The sequence below is a fragment of the Ochotona princeps genome, chromosome 5 (assembly GCF_030435755.1).
Source record: "Ochotona princeps isolate mOchPri1 chromosome 5, mOchPri1.hap1, whole genome shotgun sequence".
NCBI classification, from domain to species: Eukaryota; Metazoa; Chordata; class Mammalia; order Lagomorpha; family Ochotonidae; genus Ochotona; species Ochotona princeps.
The window spans coordinates 43,188,514-43,210,412 of record NC_080836.1 but is presented as its reverse complement, the minus strand read 5'-3'; the positions used below and the strand labels follow the sequence as shown (position 1 = coordinate 43,210,412).

At 41.3% G+C, this 21,899-nt stretch overlaps 1 protein-coding gene across 1 annotated transcript in view; it reads left to right on the top strand.

The window, feature by feature from the left end:
- The first annotated feature begins 4,300 nt into the window (after window positions 1-4,300).
- The window catches only part of DPP4 (dipeptidyl peptidase 4), an 84,311-nt gene continuing 66,712 nt past the window's right edge, over window positions 4,301-21,899 (top strand). The window contains exons 1-2 of the mRNA XM_004577330.4: window positions 4,301-4,587; window positions 4,971-5,058. Coding sequence (XP_004577387.2) covers window positions 4,582-4,587; window positions 4,971-5,058 — 94 coding nt within the window. The 5' untranslated portion in view covers window positions 4,301-4,581. The remainder of the gene's footprint in view (window positions 4,588-4,970; window positions 5,059-21,899) is intronic.

Below are 21,899 nucleotides of genomic sequence, written 5' to 3'. Positions count from 1 at the left end.
GCCAGGAATTACATCCTGCTCTTTCACATGAATATATGGACTCAAACACTTGGCCAATCTTTTGCTGCTTTTCCAGGCATTTTTTTCAGGGAGCTGGATAGAAAGTGGAGCAACTGGGACTGACACAGGCACCCATATGGGATCCTGGTATTGCAGGCAGTAGCTGAACCCATTATGCTTCACACTGGGTCCCTAGATCCCATTTCTTAATACCATCATGGTGACAAATAGATTTTATATGATTTATAGGTGTGTCATTCAAAATGTGACAATCTCTAACCCAGTTCTCAGTCTCAGACCAATAGACTCAAAATGCCTTGTTTAAAATGGGAGATGAGATATCTTTGAGGAAGGACTCTACAATGCTGTCATAAAATACATGTTAAATTTTCTTCTAAACCTTGTCCAGAAGGAATTACAATTAAATCTATAAATCTGAAAATATACTATGTAAAGGGATATGCCAGGACTAATATAAATAATAAGTACATCTTTGTTATTGTTGTTGTTTATGGGGGAATAAAAGAAATAAAAGAAAGAAGAAAGCAAGAGAATGGATATGCCACAACCTGCCTGCAGTTATTAAAATATTGACCCTAAAATTGCCATACATTTGCAATTTTAAAACAACACAAATCTTAAAACAACACAAATTTCTCATGCAGAGGCTAAAAGTCTAAAATATGTACCACTAGGTTAAAATGAAAGCATCATCAGGCTTGGTTCCTCCTGGAAGCCCTAAATAATAATCTGTTTCCTTGTTTCCTCTAGGTCCTAGAGGCTGCCTGCATTCCTTGTGCATGCATTTCCTGGTCCCATTAAGTAATATTGAGGCATCAAAGGCCAAGTTGAAGCCCTTGGTACTGTCTCAACATGTAAACATGAAAAACCAAAAGCAGCAGTAACCTAAATTAACGTCTGTTTTGAAAGAGGCAAGAGAAAACTTTGCAAGTCTAGGCTATAGTGCAAGTTGCCTTACTACTTAAGTCTCATGACACGGTAGTAGTTAATAACATTTTCTGAGGCAGCTAGAAATACCTGGTCCAATAGGAGCAGAGATCTTTCAAGAGAAGATCCTTAGGGTTTTAGAGCAAAGTCATGTTCTCTGCCAAGTTACTGGTTATCTATTGTGTAATAAACCACCCTGAAGTTTTGGAGACCATCTGCGAGCCCTGCTATAATGGCCAATGATTCTTCACTGTCTAAAAAGCAGCCACTGTCCTGTTCCTGAGCTCAGGTGGGAACTGAAAGCATAGTCATTAAACACCAAAGGATCGGTGGGGAGAAAGGGTGTTCTGTGACAAAATGCCACCAAGTGAGTGACTCATATAAAAACAATCTATCTTGATTTAAGATGTGTGGTCAGTTCTGGTGACCACACATCTTAAATGAAGGGGTCAGCAGGATTAATTCTTTCTGAGGGCTGTGAGGGAGGGTTCTGTTTTAGGTCTCACCTTGGCCTGAAAATGAATTTTGCTCCCTGTGGCTCTTACATCATCTTGCCTTCATGTGTCTGTGGGTTTACTTATTTCCCTTTTCATAAGAATACTGGCCATGTTGATTTAGAAACCTAAAGTAATAAGCACATTTTAGCTTGATAACCCATATAATCACCCTATCTCCAAATAAGGCCATATTCTTCCAGCTTAGGACTCCAATACATATTATAGGGGAATAAAATTCAACTTCAAACATCAACTCACTTTACAATCTGGTTGCCAAAAGTGAATTGAGTGTTGCCTGATCAGATACATGCTAAAATTAGATATGTTAGGCACATTCTATTATAGTAAAAATGACATCTATACTGTATAAGAGATGAGTTGAACTCCACTTGACATTAGAAAATCACAGATTACGTAACTTAAGACCCTAGATGCCTCAGTACATATCTATAGCCTCATGAGAAGTTTTCTGAAACCAGACAACAATGGAGAAAAGTCAGTCTTAGGCAAAGTAATCCATTGACACTAATAAGCGGATGGTTGATGTACCAAAGTTGTTCTCAGAAAATATCTGAAGTGGGGTAGAAAGAGAAATCTTAATGATGGGCAGAGTGTTGAGCAGTATATCTGCTTTTCCATTTTGCATGTATTAAAAAAAAAAAGATGGCCTGATATAAAATCTACACTGACTCATAAAGGGTAACTAATGTGTTGGCCAGCTGGTTCCTCAAGGACTTAGAAAAACAAAATTGAAAAGACTAGAGGGAAAAGAGGTCAGGGTGAGGCAAGCACATGAAAGAATCTCCCAAATATGTGAAGATGTTTGTACCTCACGGTATGCTCTCCAAGGAACAAGAATGCCTGCACATGTCCTCCCAGCTTCCCTGCAGCCTGCTGAATGAACACTGATACGGAGCAGGCATGCAGCGTAAACGCAGGCTCAACCATAGGTCTTCCCTTACCAAAAACAGATGTGGCGACCACTTCCTTTGGGCACTACTTTGGAAGTGCCCAAATTGCCAAGAACAAAGGGAAATAGAGCATTGCTATGGCACCACTGCCCATAGTTTTTACCAGAAGATTTCTCTTCACAACTTCAGCTCCTGGTCTGTGGGAAACCTGCTAACCCTCATCACTGGACAGTTGGAAGGGGGGGGGGGGGGGATGACAGATTTCAGACATTCTGTAAAAGCAGAATTGAAAGAATTGGTGGTTATCTTAGTCATTTGTGCTATTATAACAGAACGCCACAGACTGGGGAGCTTATGAAGAAAATACATTTATGTCTTAATAATTCTGGAGGATGCAAAGCCCAAGGTCAAGGAGGCTGCACCTGTCAAGCACGTTCATTCTGAACATTCTTATCATAAGAGATGGAAGTGTGAGAGAGCCTGAGACTGCAAGCAAGCAAGGAAAAGGACAAGTCCACTCTTAACACTAACCCATTCCCATAGCAAAGGCATTAACCCATTCCTGATGGTTGACCCCCCAATGACCCCATTACCTCATATTAGGTTCCTCCTCCAGACTCTGTTGTACAAGACACTAAGTTTCCAGCACAGAACTTCTAGGGCACACATTCAAACACTAGTTGTGGCCAAAGGAACACAGCCAGAGCATGGAAAAGAAAGACCAAGATGACTGAAGTTCTGAGTTTTGTGAATCATGAGCGGGGAAACTTTTTATGAAGATTTAGATTTTCAAAGAAGGGTGGTGTGATGTTGATGAAATCAGAGTTCAGTTTGAGCATCTGGAGCTGAAAGTGAGTGAGTGTATTTATGTATCATCAGCAACCAGTGGAGAGCGGGGAACGGTGTCTAAATTTAGAAGAGTAAGGGATGGAAATTTAATCCGATTCATAACCACATGTTAGTGTCCTCGAAGAGTCCTGCATCTTTAATCTTGTTGCCTCTAACTCTTGAGGGAGGGACTTGATAGCAGCAGCAAATAAGCTGAAGAAGTCTTATGGGGAAAGGAGTTCTTATCTTCATCGCAGAGAATAATCATACAGGTGCCCAAAAGGCAAATGTTTACCTGTATGTTTTACACTAAAAGACCAAGGGCAGTAACGTCACCAGCGTTTTTTCCACTTGATCGCCAACACCAAGAATAGAGTAACTACTCAGATAGTGCAGCCCTTCACACATACGTGGCTGAGTGGAATCAATAAAAGGATGTGGGGATGAAGGAGTGAATGAATGAACAATACTGCACAGCATAATGGTGACCAAGAGCAGCCTCTTGAGACTTTTTCTCCTCTCCAAAACTTCTGTACAAAAAGCCAGGTGGAATTATCTTCCACAACATGAACTCTTAACTGGGACTCCACATTTCCCTAATTGAATGATTTGCCCAAATTACTTACTCTTGCTGTGCTTGGGCTTTTGCCTGTGACATGAACAAATAAATGCATAGAGCAGTAATTTGGGGAAAGTTCGAAGGAAATGGCAGTGTTATTATTTTTGGCATCCTGAAGAGGAGGTAAGCTGCGAGACACAAGGAAATCCCCGAAGGTGAGTGAATCCTGATACTCCGCCTGTAAGTGCTCTGCGGAGGTGAACAGCACCTTCTCTTTCCCTTCACCTCCTAGACTTGGTATCCCACCCCACGCCAACTTTCACTGACAAGAGAGAAGGTGCTAGCTCCAGCTGCCACCTTGAACTGTAAGTTTCCCAAGCTCTGGGCTTCATTTTGCTCGCACACGCTAGGTTGCAGAGCTGAGTGATAACGTGCCCTTCATTTTAAAAGTGTGGCGGGCCCCGGGACTGCGCATCCGATGCTGGACCTGGGCGCACCCCAGCCTGGCGCTCAGCGTCTCGTCTCCCTCTCCCTCTCCCGCCGGCTGCCGGCCGCTGGGGCTCCCCGCACCACCCGGAGGAGGCGCCTCGCAGGCACCCCCCCAGGCCAGAATGCCCGAGGCCGGAGAGCCGTTGCCCTTCTCCCGTGCAGCCCGCGTCGCCCTTAGGCTCAGAGACCTGAGCCCTCACTAATGTTTAACTCGGGGCCGAAACTTGTGAGCGCCGAGTGACTGCGCGGCCTCGGAGCAGCGGAGCAGGACGTCCGTCTGGGAGGCTCGCCGCCGGTGACTTGGTCCGCGTCCCAGTTCAGAAAGCTCAGTTCTGAGGAGACGCCGACAATGAAGGTAAGTGTCGCGCCTAGCCCTTTCCCAGCCCCAGGTCTAGCTGTAGATACCTCTTCGCCACTCTTCCCTAACCTGCCCTAGAGAGCCTGTCTAAGGGGCCCCGGGACTCCCAGTAGGTGGAAGCCCCCGGGGCTACCCTCTGAATAGTGAAAACACTTTGCAGAGTTCTTGTGGAGTTCGTGGTTTTTACTGAGACTGTCTCGCCTCTGAGCCTTGGAAGTCCGGGAGAGCCACCCACAAACACATATCCCGGAAGGCAAGGGGCAGAGAAAGCCTCCTTGTCTTACACGCGCTTATCTGCAAAGCCCTCTCCCTCTGGCCCCCTCATCCACGCTGGGGCCCCATGCTTCCCTCTAATTGGACCTCATCTGTCCTGCTTGCAGACGCCCTGGAAGGTGCTGCTGGGACTGCTGGCTACTGCTGCTCTGGTCACTGTCATCACCGTGCCTGTGGTTCTGCTGAACAAAGGCAGTAAGTTTGAAATGTTGGAAAGGGTTGGCTGTGAGTCTTACCACCCCGAGAGGGAACAAGGGATTATAATGGGGGTTTGGACCGGTGCAAGGCTTCCCTGGCAACTGTGGGGTAGCTGTTGGGTAGCTGAATGTGCTCAGTGAGGACTCAAGGAGTTAGGTGGTGTCTTGCAGCTGCCACATTTCGTTATGTTCTGTTGGCTACTTCCTGAAATTGGGGGGAATCAGGTTCCCGTTTTATCAGGTTTAAATTTAGTTGCAAAAGCTTTAAATTTAAAGGTGATTTTTTTTTTCAAAAAAAGTTTATGGTGTTATTTTCAAAGAAAAGACATATCGCTTAAGGATTTAGAACAAGGTAGGGAGGGTGTCTTCAGGGGAAGGAAGGGGGAATATGAGAAAGAAAATGGTTTTGAGAAAAGATAATGCCTGTGGACCCCAGGGTTTCACTTCTGAGATGACAAAAGTCATCAGTTGGGGGATATGATGTAGAGGAGTAACTGTTTGACCAGTTTAGGTATCTTCCAAAGCTAAAGCATTATGTTGATGTTCAGCGGGGGCTGGAATATGTGATGTTTGTGATGGGTTCTTTTAGCCACCTGCGTGTGTCTTCTTGGCTTGCCTGCTTGTTCACAGTTAGCTCTAGCCTTTACCATATGACTCTTAGATAATGGAGGGCGCAGTGTGGAGTGCAAACAAGTAAGAATAACGAATTTGGGTTTCCTCTGGCCCTACTTTCCTTATACACACTTTCATTTCAGTGCTACTCAGTTCTAAATTAGTCAACCAGCTGAAGCATTCTGTCTGGATAGTTTGGTCAACAAGGAAATGTATAGCCAGGTGCTTTCGTACCCAGGGAGTCTTATCCTGATTTGAAAGTGGAAATTCAAAGTTGGGGGAGCCATCAGACATGTTTACCTTGCGATTTCAAGTCCAGCACAGAGGTGCCAAAGGTTAAACAACTGAACAGGTTGATCTGTTGCTAATTACATTTAGTTAAAGAATCCCATGATTACTACCATTCTAGACTATTAAATGATAGACATTTTAGTCTACTTATGTCTGACTCTTGTGAATTGTTTATTTGTAACCGTTTTCATCAAGTGATTGGTTGTATGCGCAAAGCCTTGTGGGAAGAGTATGCAACACCCTTTGTATCACCAGTATTTATAGGATCACTTTGTGTTCCAGAAGTTTTGCTAGCTGCTGTGACTACAAAGATCACATCTTATAAATGTGAAAGCACCTGGCTTCAAAAAGTTTGTAGTCTAATGTATATATGCAAGGGAATCTGTTTCAGTGTAGTACGGATAGCCTGTCAGTCTCCAGCACATCACGTAGGCATCTCTGAAGGTGTGACAAAACTAATCATCCTAACTTCTTTGCAGGAAGGTGAGAGGAATATTGGTTAAAAAAAATTGAGATGGGCAGTGGAATAATGTAGGGTACTGAGTGGTACAATTGTCTTCTGTGGAATTTGCTCAAGTTCACTCCATGGATTCTGTTTTGCTGGAGAAGTTATGCAGACAGGAGTACCTAAACAGTACCAAAACTCTTCTCCCAGTGAAATATGAACAAATTTCAAAAATGTTCTCCTAAGAAGGACTTCCTAAGAGGCTCATCTATAACTACTCTTACAATTCAAAAAGATAATCTAGACAGACTTGAACAAAATGCCCTGGGAATGAGAAAAGCTCTTCTAGGAAAGCCAAGGAATTCTCAAGTGGCTTCCCTGTGGGGCTTGAGTAGTTACTGTAAGTTTCTGGTGATAAGGTTTTCCAGAAAATGTGAATAGCTTATGTGACAACACAGAGATAAAAGATTGTATTCTGTACTCTGGTGTACTGAAATGGTCTGGGGCCAGAGGGACTAGTGTGTAGCAAGAAAAGGAATTTGATTGGAGCCTGTGTGCAATACAGAGCTATTACAGAATTCTTTTCTTGTATTATTATTATTATTATTATTATTATTGGAAAGCCGGATATACAGAAAGGAGGAGAGACAGAGAGGAAGATCTTCCATCTGATGATTCACTCCCCAAGTGAGTGCAACGGCCAGTGCTGCGCCAATCCGGAGCCAGGAACCTGGAACCTCTTCCGGGTCTCCCACGCGGGTGCAGGGTCCCAAATCTTTGGGCCATCCTCGACTGCTTTCCCAGGCCACAAGCAGGGAGCTGGATGGGAAGTGGAGCTGCCAGCATTAGAATCTGAGCCCATATGGGATCCCGGGGCGTTCAAGGCGAGGAGTTTAGCTGCTAGGCCATGCCGCCGGGCCCTATTACAGAATTCTTAGGTATGACAGGGAAAAGCTAGGCTGAAGAGAGGGAATACTGGACAGGGTAGCAAGGAAAGTGGGCCAGGTCTCTTATAGTACAAATCAAACTTTGAAAGCTATAGAAACATGAACAACTGGACTTTCGTACCTACTAAAACATTAGGAGGCAAAGGAAAGGATAGCCAAGGACATGTCTTGAACACCTGGGTAGAGATGTGATTTCTTTTACTCTTTTCACTCTAGTTATTTGTTAGCCTGCCTATCTGTATATCATCAACTTTCATGGCCTGCTTTGTCATCAGGTACAAAGACGAAAGCTCAGGAATGCAGTATTTTCCCTGAATCAGCAGTACCAACCCTGGATTGTGCCACAGGAAGGAATGGTATTCTTAGAAGAAATACAAAGTCATCACCGAAGAAAATACCTCCTGATTATCAACGAAAGTTTAAATTGAAGCAAACACAGGGAAAGAAGAAAGGCAGGGAGGAAATGTAGAAAGAAGAGTTAGGGCAAGGGTTGAGAGAGGAGAGGAGGGGCAAGCAGGGCAGGAAGAGAAGGATAAAAGGAGGCTTGATAGAAAAGCAAAGAACATAAGAAAAGAAGGAGGAAGAAATGATAAAGTTCTCGAGTTTATCCCCTGAGGCACTAGTTTTAGAGAAGATCAAGTGTTTCCACCTTAAAGCCCGACTTTAGAGGAACTACACACACCAGGACAGAAAGTGGAAATTGTAATGGCTTAATGGTAATAAAATCTCCTCAGTATTCTGGATTCTTTTATTTCTCCCTTTTATGTCATATTGTATGCTGAGATTTGAAATATTTGGTTATTTGTCAAAATGGTTTTATTGTGGAATTTTATTGTGAGATAGACACATATCTCATTTTCCTTTGCTCTTTTCATGGCCTTGGCAGTAACTTTCCTTGATACCTTCTTTTCTGTTCATATGAAATTTGACTGCTCATTCTCCCATAGTAATAAAAGAAAACCCAAATGTGAAGGAGACAGGAGTAATCAGTGAAAGAGAAAAATAGCATCAATGAAGTTTGCCTGTGGAAGACTAGACTCTCTTCCTGGTTTAAAAGCACAGAAACCAGGCTGAATGGGAGCTTTGTATATTTCAGAGGGCAGTTTCTAAACAGTGTGCTCTGTCACAGCTCGAACTGATTCCAGCCAGCTCAGCTATCTGTTGTCAACCTTTGTGGTGTGTTCATGAGCTCAGAGACTGATCTTGTCAGGTCTGCTATCTTGGCTTTGGGTTTCCTAGTCATAGCAAATGCCTTTACTTTGTGTGTTTTAAGATATTTCCCTCTCTTCTTGAAAGCGATCAGAGAGAGAATGAGATTGTGTGATGATCAAACTGAGATGACACAAAGCGACTGACAAGAACTGACTCAGTGTACTTCAAATTTTACAAGTTAATTTGCTGAGGCCTACTGAGGATGTGACTGTAAGTGACATGTAGGTGCTGCTTGCTTGTGGAGGAGAAACCATGTATGGATGTAATAATAGCCAATGTGTATTCATTGGGTACCAGGTATTAAGATGAGGGCTTGTTTATGTAATCCTTAAAGCAATTTTCTGAGCAATGGTACTATTACCTGTATGGAATATTAATAGAAACTACGAGAAAGTACTTTACTTGTCAATCACTGATTAATAAATTATTCCAATTCTTGGAACAATACAAATTGATCTTATAGTTTCTGTGCATCAGAAATTTAGGAGTGGTTCTGATTAAGAATCTCTTATGAAGTCACCATCAAGATGTCATCTGAAAGCTTGACTGGACCTGGATGGTCCACTACCAATTTCACTCCCAAAGATATTTGTTAGTGAGCTCAGTTTAGTACTCTGTGCGCTTCTGATGATAACCTGGCAACTTTGTAGAGGAAGGATCCTAGAATGGAACTAAGCATAATGCCACGTGTCTTTTGTGACTTGGCCTCAGAAGTGGCAAACATACCATAGTTTCTGTTGTACGCTATTGTTTGCATATGTTGGATGTGATACCTGGTAGAATTCTTCAATCAGGGGTAAAAATACTAGGTGTTAGAGATCACTGAACCCTCTCAGGGGCTAGACATGAAGGAAGTGAATGAATCTGTTCCAAGTTCCACAGGATTGGGCTACATAATTGAACTACGGGATTCCAGAGCTGATTCTCAGTGCTGTGAAACTCCCTATTTTTTGGCTAGCTTGTAATCAAGTATAAAACCAACCTGACCATATTAGTGTAATTATTATTTGCTCATTTTCATGGCAGTATTATAATTTCATGACTGCTCATCCCTGTGTGCTGGGTTCTGAGGAAAGAACTTAAAACTGATGCCCCCACTCCCTTAGGAAGATATGTGAAGACAATAATTTCCTGCCCTAGACTGGCATCCTATGCTTTTGAATGACCATATTAGCCATTATTAGCAGTAACAGTAAGTCCAGACCTACTTAGTTGTATGTTAAATTACACCTGCATGGGACTAGCACAATGGCTCAATTGACTAATCTTCTGCCTACAAGAGCCTGTATCTCATATGAGCGCAAGTTGATATCACAGCCGCTCCACTTCCCATCCAGCTCCCTGCTTATGGCTGGGAAAACAGAGGAAGATGACCCAAAAGCCTTGAGATACCACAGCTGCATGGGAGACCCAGAAGCTCCTGGCTGTTAGCTTTGGATTGGCTCAGCCGCAGCTATTGTGATCATTTGGGGAATGAACCAACAGATGGAAGAACTCTCTCTGTTTCTCCTTCTCTCTGTAAATCTGCCCTTCCAATAAAAATAAATAAATCTTCTAAAAAAAATGACAACATGCTGTGATTCTGATGCAAGCTGTATGACATCATTTGATCTTCACACAATAATATGTGTCAGAACTGAATCAATATCTTTATATTTTAAACTTGATGAAATAAAGGCACCAAAGAGTTTAAGTGTTTTGCAAGTAAGTACTGTGTCTTTTGAATTCAAATCTTTGACCTCTATCCTCCCTTGAGTAATCTGGCTTCCATGAATAACTGATTGAAAGAAATGCATTGATAGTAATTCTTCTAGGTTAATGTTCAATCGCTGCTTTATGGCTGGATGCTGATCCTCATTGCTATTGGAAGTCAGGGTCTTGTAAATATTTTTACCTTTAGTCATCACAGCTTCTTTATGACTGCCCAAAGAGGGTGTGTCTTTGAATTTGAGAGTAAGCTGAAACCACAAAACAAATTTCTGAGTTTGCAGTTTTATTTTTTGCCAACTATTATAGTTTCATATTTATGTATTACTTCTCAAGTATAACTTCCTAGGACTTTTTAAAGATTTATTTATTTTTATTAGAAAGTCAGACATACAGAGAGAAGGAGAGACAGAGAGGTAGGTCGTCCATCTGCAAATTCACTCCCCAAGTGCCCGCAAAGGCCAGAGCTGAACCAATCCAAAGCCAGGAGCCAGGAGCTTCTTCCAGCTCACCCACATGGGTGCCAGGCCCTAAGGCTTTGGGCCATACTTGACTGGTTTCCAAGACCACAAGCAGGGAACTGGATGGGAAGCGGGGCAAAGTTTTTAAAGCCTAAGTATGAGTTATTTTTTTAATAACAGTAACTTTAATGCATACTTATTGTTTGCAACCCTGAGTAAATGAGCTTGAATCACATAGTTCAGCCTGTAAGAAAGGAGCTAATTTAGGGCAGAACCAAAGCCAGTGGGGCTATTTGTGACTGGCATTCTGAGAGCCATGATGGCGTATGATGTGTAACTGAGGAACAGAGAGTAGGAGTGACAGAATATACACTATTATCATCTACCCTTCTGACTTCACATGAATCTTCCAAACCTGAATGAGGTGACTGTTGTGACCCAATGTCATCTCTGTGGCGCAGGAACTCTCTTTTCTTTATTTCCCTTGGTTGTTTTAAGGGCAACCTGTGGTGCACAAATTTCATGTATGATTCTCAGTGATATTTCTTGATTTTGCTACTTCAAGAAGGAATACCATATAGTGTGAGATTTAGGATTTCTTCAGGATCCAGGTTCTTTAGTAACCACAGGCAATATCTGCCAATTGAATAATACTTTTTTGAAAATATACTGCACATCAGATGTTCCTAAAAGTGTGGGGGGCCTTAGTCTCCTGTGGGACAGGCAGATTGTAGGCAGCCTCAGAAACAATCTGTAACAGTAAAAAATATTATAAAAAAGACAAAGTGGGAGAGGGAGAACTAGAGAAACAAAACAGAGTTTCCATCTTATTGCAAGTATGCTTTTGAGCCACTGAAGAGTTTAAGCATGATTGTAGCATGATCATATTTAATATGTCTGTTATCTCTGTGTGGAAAATGACTTGATTGAAGGGTGGTTTGTTTAGATAATAGATTCTGTCAGCTTATACAAGGGTGGTGCCATTGAAGATGGAAATAAGTTTTTGAAACGTGGAATATATTTTGCAGGCAAGACAGTGTACAGGAATGTGAAGAGTGGGAGAAAGAGAAAAGTATGACTTTTTGAACAGCTGACTGTATAGCCGAAGTAGGGAATTTTCTCTTGCCCTGTGGCTATTTCCTTCCCACAAGAGCTCATTTGCAAAGGCTTCTCCAGCCTAATATCCTTGCTCCTAATATCCTTGATTCCCCTTCTTAGAAAGGGGGAGCCTTCTATATTTTATTCTCTGTCTTTTCCCATTCCCCCTTTCTTAATATATCTTTTAAATTAAGAAAAATTAAAACTAAAAGAATGGTGACAATTAAATCTGCAAAATTATCCATCAAAAGTGAGACTCAACACAATCAGTAATCACTGATAAAATAAGGAAATCCAGTAAGTTGCAGCAAATAACCTCATTATGTCTTGAAGATGTAATTTAATTTGACATGGGCAAAAAGGGTCTAACTGATGGCTCGAGTCTTTTTTTATAAAACTACTGGTGGAAAATTAGTGTTCATAGTAAATTATTTTATTAAAATTTAAGTTCTTTTTTTTCTGAAGGGAAAATCCAGAACCCACCATCCAATGGCCCCACCTGTCTTTTTCCTAGCGTCCTCTTACCCGCTTTCCTAGTAAGTTATTCCATGAATGCTACATCTTCTAATCTTTATTGCCCCTCACCTTATTCATTGTCACCTAACAACCCTATTTCCTGTTTCAGTGAGAGAACAAAAACCATTAGAAGAGAACATGCCCATTCCTAGCAGCCCACCAAAGCACTCAACTGCAACTACCTCTCTCCCAGGACATCAGATAAGCTTCTGGCTCCTACATAGATCCAGGCCGTCTTTATGCACTGTGTCCTATCCCCTTTGCTTACCCAAAGACAGTGTTCTAACTATTGCCTATTGTATGGCATCTTCAGTTTTTCCATGTATATTAGATCATAAACACACTAAAATTCCTCTTTAGAGGGAGAGAAAATCTCGTCATTCTCCCCACATTCCTAACAAGGAGCCAGTCCTTATTCTGTGTTTACAGTCCTTGTTTTTCTGTATTTACTACAGTTACTGAAAGTCGAGACAGATGTTACAGTTCAGTGTCACTGCCTGAGTTACCCACATCACATATTATTAGAGTGCCTGTTCGACCTCCACCTGTTTCCTGTCCAGCTTCCTGATAATGCATGCCTTGAGTGGACAGCAGAAGATGGCTCAAGTACGTTGGGTTCCTGACACCCAGGTGGGAAATCTGGATGGAGTTTCTGGCTCTTTACCTTAGTCTAGACCTGTCTTGGTTTTTGTACTGTTAAATACATTTGGAAATGAGCCAGAAGATGATTCATTCATTCTCTCTCTCTCTCTCTCTCTCTCTCTCTCTCACTTTCTATCTCTCTCTCTCTCTCACTCTTCTGTCTCCTTCTAGTTCTCCTCAGCCCCTCTGTCCCTCTGCAGCCTTTCTTTCTTGAATCCACTGGAATAATGGATAGTCCATCACACCACTAAAACTGCCACTCTTTGTCTATCTTGTTCTCTGTGTTGTCATATACAGAACTCATTTCTCTTGCTTAACATGCTTCAATTGGTTGTCCTTCTTCACTGCTGCTCCAGGTCACTGCTCTTTTTTTTTTTTTTCTTTTGTGTCACTGTGTACTTCTGACTTCTAACCTTTGGCCACTCCAGGGTTCCAGCTTCTTCCCTCTGTACAGCAGAAAGTAATGAAGATCAAGGGAATGGATGCTGTCATCTGCCCATAACCAACACACAAATGGAAACTGTATTCTTATAACCTCAAGAATTGAATTCTGCCAATAAACTGTAGGGGAAAGAAGACAACTTTTCTCTTAGAAGCCTCCAGTTCACAGCTAAGTCTAGCTAAAGCCTTCAATTAAACTTTATTTTGCCCAGAGCAGAGAACCCAGTTAGATTATGACCTACAAAACTTAGAGTTAATGCATGAACACCGTGATAAAACACTAAATTTGTGACATTGTCAGAAACAATAAAAATTAATACAGGGATATTTGAGCATGAGTAAGATCACTTCTTCCTCTCCAGAACTGTTCAATGACTTCCATCTCTCTCAGAATAAAACCAGAGCACTCACACTGGCCCATGAGTCCTGAGCCATCACATATCCCAGCTCCTTTCCTACTTGCTCTCTCTCCCTATGGACTCCCAGCCTGCCTCAGACAATTTGTGCCTGCTGCCCTTTCTGCCCAAAATTCTCTTCCTGATCGCTTCTATTGCTCGTTTCTTACCTCGTTCAGGTTTCTGCTAAATGTCACCACATCAGTGCAGAGTTTTCCATCCATTTTAGTGAAAATAGCAACCACATCCACCTCAAACTAAGTACTTTTTTCTTTTTTCCCTGCTTCATCTTTTTTGTGGCACTTGTTGCCAGAAAATGTGGTGTAATTAATCTATCATTTGTTCATACATCTCCCTTCTGATTCTTCCTCTCTCTGTAAGTCTGTTTTTTAAGTAGTAAATAAACAAATATTAAACAAGAAGGGATGAAGAAGGGTAATAAAAATGGCCACAAATATAGTTTATTTATTGATACATTTTTCAATAAGCTTAGGTAAAGAGGTGAGGAGATGGTTTCAGGAGGCAGTGGAATCTGGTGGCTATCTAAGATAGGTGTGCTGTCTGCATGCTTATGGACCCAGGCAAGCAGGAACAAGAAACAGATGTGTGAGAGGGAAAAGAAGAGATGGAAGTGATGTTCCTGGGAATCAAAAATACCAGGATCTAAGGCATGGGTGTCTGTTAGGAAGGAAGCCCACCCCTCTCTCTGAATTCTAAGGAAAGGGTTAAAGGTAGGAGGCACAGAGATCACAGAAATGGTAAATATACTAACAATTAAGACCTTTGTGATAGTTTCGCTATGAAAAAAAAACATTCAAACTTCTGTTGGATAACTTTATACTCTGTGAAAGTATGCGCTGCTGGGTCTGAGTTCTTTGGCATTATAAAATGCTTAAAATTCAAAGAAGATTGAGGGTGGAAGTAGAATAAGGAAACAAATAAGCACATACTGACACATGATTGCATTTTATGAGTATAAGGAACCGCTTGGGACACTGGTACCGCATGAGAGCCCCTTTGAGTTGCAGTTGTTCTATTTCCATTCCAGCTTTCTAATATGTCTGGAAAGGCAGTGGAGGATGACCTGGACTCTGCCACACATTAGAGAGACCCAGATCAAGTTCTTGGTCCCTGGCATCAGCCTAGCACACACCTGGCTGTTGTGGGTATTCATTGTGATATTTATTTGGAATAGGCTGTTGCTCCTATTCCTAATACATCTATAACTACTTTTAAAAAGGGAAATTAAATTAAAACTTGATTACCATGTAATACTTACACTTTTTATGGGGTACAGTGTAGTATTTTAACACATCGTACAATATAAACTGTTCATGTAAGTCAGCTAACGTTTTCACTTAATGTTTTGAGCACATCAGTTCATGTCTTCCAATTCTTTGTTCAGAATAGAATACATTATTGCTAACTGTAGTTTTTGGATAGCAATTACCAAAACACAGGTAGACAGAAATAATAGCTGCTGGTGTTTCACAGTCCAAAATGCAATGAGGTTTAGAAGGGAGATTGTAGCTACATGCTTTGGGGCCCTGTTGTCTGCTGCAAGTGAGACTTGGGTGCATACTAACTGTGGGATTTGAGTACAATTGTGCCTATGCCTGTGAGTGTCTCAGTCTCCTAATCTGTAAACTGGATATGAAAATAAGAGCAATAACTGAATTGACAAAAGTATTTAATGCCTACAACAGTCCAATATGTTGAAAACTATTAACGTTTATAATTATCCTTTATATATTTTCCACCTTCCTATCCTCCCTCTTCTTTCCATCTGAGAGGCAGAGTTACGGAAGGGGAGAGAAAGAGTTGCCATTGATGGAGATAATGGCAATTGCTGCGCCAACCCCAAGCCAGGAGCTGAAACTCCATCCAGATCTCCCACGTGGGTCAAGGGCCTAAGAATTTGGGCCGTATTATGATGCATCCCCAGGTGCATTAGCAAGGAGCTGGATTGGAAATGGATCAGCTGGGTGTGGAGCTAGGAGTCATTTGGAATGCAAGTTTTTAGGCAGTGACTTAACTGTATTCCAATCTCCTTTTTTATTGCTTTAAAGAATTATAAACAGTGTAATAATATTTGCTTCATATTCCTGAATTTTTTCCCTAGAAAACACTGGGAAAGGAACAATCTCTGCAGCAGTTTTATTTTCCAATGATTGTGTTTTCTTATATTTTGAATAGCAAACACTTGTCACAGAGTAGTCTGTTGATTGTGCTGATCAGTCTGTATGGAAAGTTCTTCAATGTGTCAGCATTAGAACTTTTGACTTCCCTAAATGCTGGTATTCTCTCTGTAACAAAACCCAATTATTCTTGGCCTACACTGTATCATCCTTCACTTGATACCTCTTTATAACTCTCTTAAATTGTCTAAGAGGTATCAGTCCTTTGCTAGAATACTTGCGCACTTCCTGGACCTGTGTTTAATGCTTAAAACGTTTCCATCTTTCAACTCTTTCTCATTATTTTGGAATACACTGGTCTGCTGTCAGTGCCTTTACTGGGCCTAAGAATCCTGTCAATGTTAGTTTAGGCTATTAATGTACTAGTCTTGTTTGCTTCCCTGGAGAGTCTTATCAAACTGAGAAAGGATAATTATAATCATAGAGGAAAAAGCAGTTTTCATCTCAAGCAGAAATAAGCAGCCTTGCTTATGTCAGACCCCGCTAACTCCAGCAGGACAAATAGGTTTGACTCAGGGAGCCCCGTTGGCCTGCCATTCTCCATCAGTAGCTATAGACACTATCCTCTTGGCTTGAATTTTGAGACATCAATATTCCACCCACCTTCACTTTTTATGCTGCATGTGCTGGAGTCCTGTGCTAATATTCTTATTATTTCAAGTCAACCAAAGGTCGAGGCTCAACATGCATTCTTCAAAAACAATCTTGGGATTTTGTTTAACAATTTTTGTTGTTTTTAGCTCAAAGACTAAATACTCACCTTGCAAGTGCTGGGATGTTGTATGGGCACTGTGTCTTGTCTACTCCATTTACCATCCAGCTTCCCTGATTATGGCCTGGGAAAGCAGTAACAGATGACCCAAAACCATCCGCTGGTTCAATGGCTGCAGTGGCCCAGGCCAAGAGCATCCAAAGTTAGCAGCCAGGAGCTTATTCTGAGTCACTCAACTCAAGTGCATATGGGAAGCCAGTGCCACAGATGAAAACTTAGCTTATTACACCAAAGTGCCAGCCTCAGTCTTGGGATTTATTCTTTTATGTTTCTCATAACTCTTAAAAATAAATAAATAAATGTAAATCAAATCTAGATGTAGTTAATAAACTGTAGCCAAGACAGGTCATCTATTTTTATAAATAAAGTTTTGTGGGAACACAGTCACGCTCATGCATTGACATTTTGCTTGGCTGATTGTAGGCTACAATGGTTGACTTGAGTAGTTGCAAAGAAAACAGAAATGATGTGGGCCACAAAGTTCCTTAAGAAGATATTTCCCAGATATAGATGTATCCTTACAACTGAAAGAGACCTTCTTATTTATAGGTAAGATGAATAAGCCCTTCTATCATGTAGGATAAAGTGACACATGTAGCGATCACGCTGCAATGGGAGTATGTTTCTCAATTTTTATTCTAAGTTCTTGCTCCCACAGAGATAAGAATGCAAAGCAGAGACATAAATACAGTGCATAAATGAGAGCAGAATTAATTTAAAAGTGATAGGGTGAATATACATTTACGTATGAGTGTGGGCAACCCCACACAAAGAGATCCCTGTCATGAGTGGGCCAGAGTTCCCTTTGAGGAGGGAGTGTGGGAGGAGGTAAAGAAAGATCCAAAAGCAAAGGCCAGATGCCAAAATGCAAATAAAGGTGTTCACACATGTAATAGTCTAATTTCTGGGGCAGGAGATTGTGCCCTAATTGTATATACTACAGGGTGAATTCTCACAGGGTTTAGTGTGCATGAGGTTTCCTGAGAGTTTCATGGCACCTCCACACAGATAGCCATTATGGCATCTCCTCCTCTCTAGTCCTGGATGAGGCATAGGTGAACCATGGGTGATGGGCACACTGAATTGATGAGTAAGAAGTGGAGCTAACAAGGCAGGAATAGGATCATTTTCTGGCTTAGCTGTGTAGTATTGAATATGTGACAAATATATATTTCAGTAGGGAGATTTATTATAAAGATATGGCTAACCAGATAGCAGGGCTATAGAGGAATTCTGGGTGTAATTCAGAGTTAGTCACCTTTAGATTTTGGGAACAGAAAGAAAGGGGAATACAGATGATTGGGCTCCAGACTCAAAGATGTGTAATGCACTCAGATACCTCGCTTTCACTGAGGGGTGTGCTGAATCTGGAGCAGGTGCTACTGCTGGACGCAGACTGGCAAAACCAGTAATAAAGAGGAACAGAGTTTTCCTTTCTCTAGTCCTGATTTCTAATCATTCTGTTTTTCCTTATTATCGAAACAAAACAAAAGCCCTTCAGATTCAAGGGTTTTGAAAATATAGCTGCAGAGATTTCCATTCCAGTATTAGTGAGAAAAGAAAGATATAGCTGAGGTTGCAGGACAAGAAATAAATGATTGGTATGGGCTTAGAAAAGTCAACTGACCTGATAGTAGCCAGTGACAGGCTGGAACCTTAGATTCCTGTCCCAGTCTGTCTACACAGGGCTGACCCAGCCCACTATTCCTCTTGCTACGTAAATACCTGAAATTTATGTGCTTAGAGCTAATATTATCTGTCTCTTAACAGTTGCTTTTAATTCAACCGCCACTTATTGAGTATCTGTTATATGCCAGGCACTGTGAGAAGCTGTTGTGATATAGCAGCAAACAAAATTGGGGGCCAGTATTGTGGTACAGAAGGCTAAGCCACCACTTGTAACACTGTCTGAGTGTGGTTTGAGTTCTAGCTGTTCTGCTTCCAATGCAGCTGATGTCCCTGTGAAAGAAGGGCCAAGTGCTAGGACTTCTGTAACTCCTGTGGGAGACCAAGACAAAATTCCTGACTCCTGAGTTTTTTCTTCTTTATTATTGTTATTTTAATTTTATGATACAGTTCCATAGGCTCTGGGATTTCCCCTTACCCCTCCCCTAATTCCCTCACACACAAACTGAGTTCTCCCATATCATTGCAACACCCTAACAGTCATAAGTGCATCATAGTGAGCATGAACAACTGCAGAGAGTCCAACATCTAATTGCCAAGATACATCCAACAGTTTCACTGGGAGTCCACCCTCGATCTGGAAGTAGAGATGCACACTGCACCGTATCCTCACATCTGGACATATCAGTCTCCACTACAGTAACTATGAATCCTCCCAAGTGAAAAGCCACCACAAAATCAACAACAGGAAGAAAAATAAAAATTTACAATGCCACAAAGTAAACAATATGCCACTAGATATGATAGTCTCCATTACACAGTTACTATACATCTCCTTAAATTAAAAGCCATAAAACAAAATCAACAGAAATGAAAAATAGAAACTTAAAACATCATGAAGTTAAACAACATGCTACTGAATGACTAATGTGTTGCTGAAGGAATGAAAAAGGAAATTAAGAACCTTCTTGAAGAAAATGATGCTAGTGTATGATCTATGAATCAGTGAAGAATTTAACGAGAAAAAAAGTGTCTTGAAAAATTAAACTAAAAACAAAAACATCAAAATCCATGAGATATAGTTTCCACTGATCTTTGTTGGTGAGATGTATGTCCTTCAGGCAACAGATGGATAAGTTTTGTGTTTTTAACCCAGTCTACTCATCTATGACATTTGGTTGATAAGCTGAAGCCATTTACATTCAGGGTTAATATAAGTAGGTGGTGATTTGTTCATGTTATTCTTTTTAAGATTTATTTTTAATGCAATGTCAGCTATACAGAGAGGAGGAGAGACAGAGAAGATCTTCATTCCAGTGATTCACTCCCCAAGTGACCACAAAGGCCAAAGCTGAGCAGATCCAAAGCCAGGAGACCAAAGCCTCTTCTGAGTCTCCTGCATGGATGCAGGGTCCTAAGACTTTGGGTCCTCTTGAACTGCTTTCCCAGGCCACAATTAGGAAGCAGGATGGGAAGCAATGCCACCTGGATTAGAACTATCACCTATATGGGATCCCGGCACACTCAAGGCGAGGGCTTTCTCCACTAGGCTACCTTGCCGGGCTTTGTTCCTGTTATTTAACAATGGGTTGTTCGTTGATTTATTCTTCTGTTGTTATTTTCCTGGGATAGTCTTCACATTTACCTTTGGTTTTGGTGGGTACTATTCCTTGTCTGTCAAGAGAACATCTTAAAGTAACATTTGTAGAGCAAGTTTGGAAGAAGCATATTCTTTTAGCTTTTCTTTATTGTGGAAGAATTTTATTTCATTTTCAAAGACAAAGGAAAACTTTGCTGGGTACATTATCCTGGGCCAACAATTTTTTGCTTTTAGAATCTGGAATACATTGCTGCATTCATTTCTGGCTTATAGAGTTTCCTATGAGCTGTCAGCTGTGAACTTAATTGCTATTCCTCTATATGTTAATTGATTTTTTTTCACAAGCACATTTAAGGATTTTTTCCTTATGTTCAATTGAAAAGAGCTTGATTATCACGTGTTGTGGTGAAGATACGACATTTTTGCATTTTTGATCAACCCTATTGGGAGTTCTGTGCCTCTCGTGGATGTTGTATCCCAATTCTTTCTCTAGATTAAAGAAATTTTTCTTTATTATTTCATTAAATACATTTTAAATCCACCTTCTCTTTCCGCACCTTCTAGAACTCCCATAACTCATATTGGGTCTTTTAATAGTGTCTCTTAATTCTTTAATACTTTTTTTTCCTTTTAGCTTGACCCAGCTCTGCTTCCAGCTTTTTGGTTGTTTCCCCATTGTGACAAGAAATATCTTCCAATTCTGAGATTCTTTCTCCTACCTTATTCATTCTATTATTGAGAATAATTTTTAATTTGCTCTATTGCATCCTTCATTTCCAATATTTCAGTTTGATTTTGTCAGGGCTACTATTTGCTGTGTGATATATTCCTTAAATTCCTGCATATTCTTCTCATTGTTGATAAGAAGATTTAGAATAAATGTTTTGAATTCTGTATCCCCCATTTTCTCGATGTATTCCTCAGTGAACTCTGAGGTTGGCAAAGGCTTTTGCTCCTTTGCAGGGGAGTCTTATGTTATATTCACTGTGCCTCTGTCTCTTCTTTTGCTCTTGGTCATTGTACTTCTGGTTAGCAGATTTTCTCCTTAGGGCAGATTTCCAAGCTGTGTCACCCACAGGCCTACAATTCAGTTTTACTTATTGTGGTTGGTACATGGTTCTTTGTTTGCAGTCACTTGTGCCACTCCCTCCAGCGAGTTTCAGATCTGGCCTCTTGTGTTAAACTTCTACAATGGTCTCCATAGCCCCAGCTCCTGACTCCCTACTCTCTACCTCCTGTGATCCCATGCTGTTGCTGCACCATTGTCTGGACAATGTTTCTTCTACTTCCAGTTCGAGCAGTTCCCATGATTAGGGTGACAGCAGGTGTCCTATATAGCTAGGCTGCTGGCTGTGTTAATCTTGCTGGAACCTGCTATCTGTTAGGTCTGAGAGCCACACGGACCTATTTTGAGTTGTAAGATGCCAAACATGGTATTATTTTTGATGTGGGACCAGTACAATGCATGGAGTTTAGTGAGTTCACTCTCAGCTCAGCACATGTGCAGTTCACTGTTGTCCCTGCAATCTCAAAACCTTTGCCACGCTGTACAAAATGGCAACTGATGTGCCAATGCTGGAGTTCTTGATCTGCTGGGCATTAAGTCTGGGGGCTACCCGGACCTATTTTGGGTGGAGCCTGGTTGCTGATGAAGTTCTGACTGCTGGTGGAGTTCAGACTGCTGCTTGCTGAATGCCTCCAGGTTATCTAGTCACTGCAACACTATGCCATCATCTCCACTGCTTGCCTGTGTCCATCAGTCTTCAGGTACCCTTACACCATAGGTCTGTCCTATCCTATTTCCTGGAATGTACCCTCTCAGCTTCAACCTGGCTAATGTTTTTCCATCTGTTTAAACATGTCCTCATCCTATTCC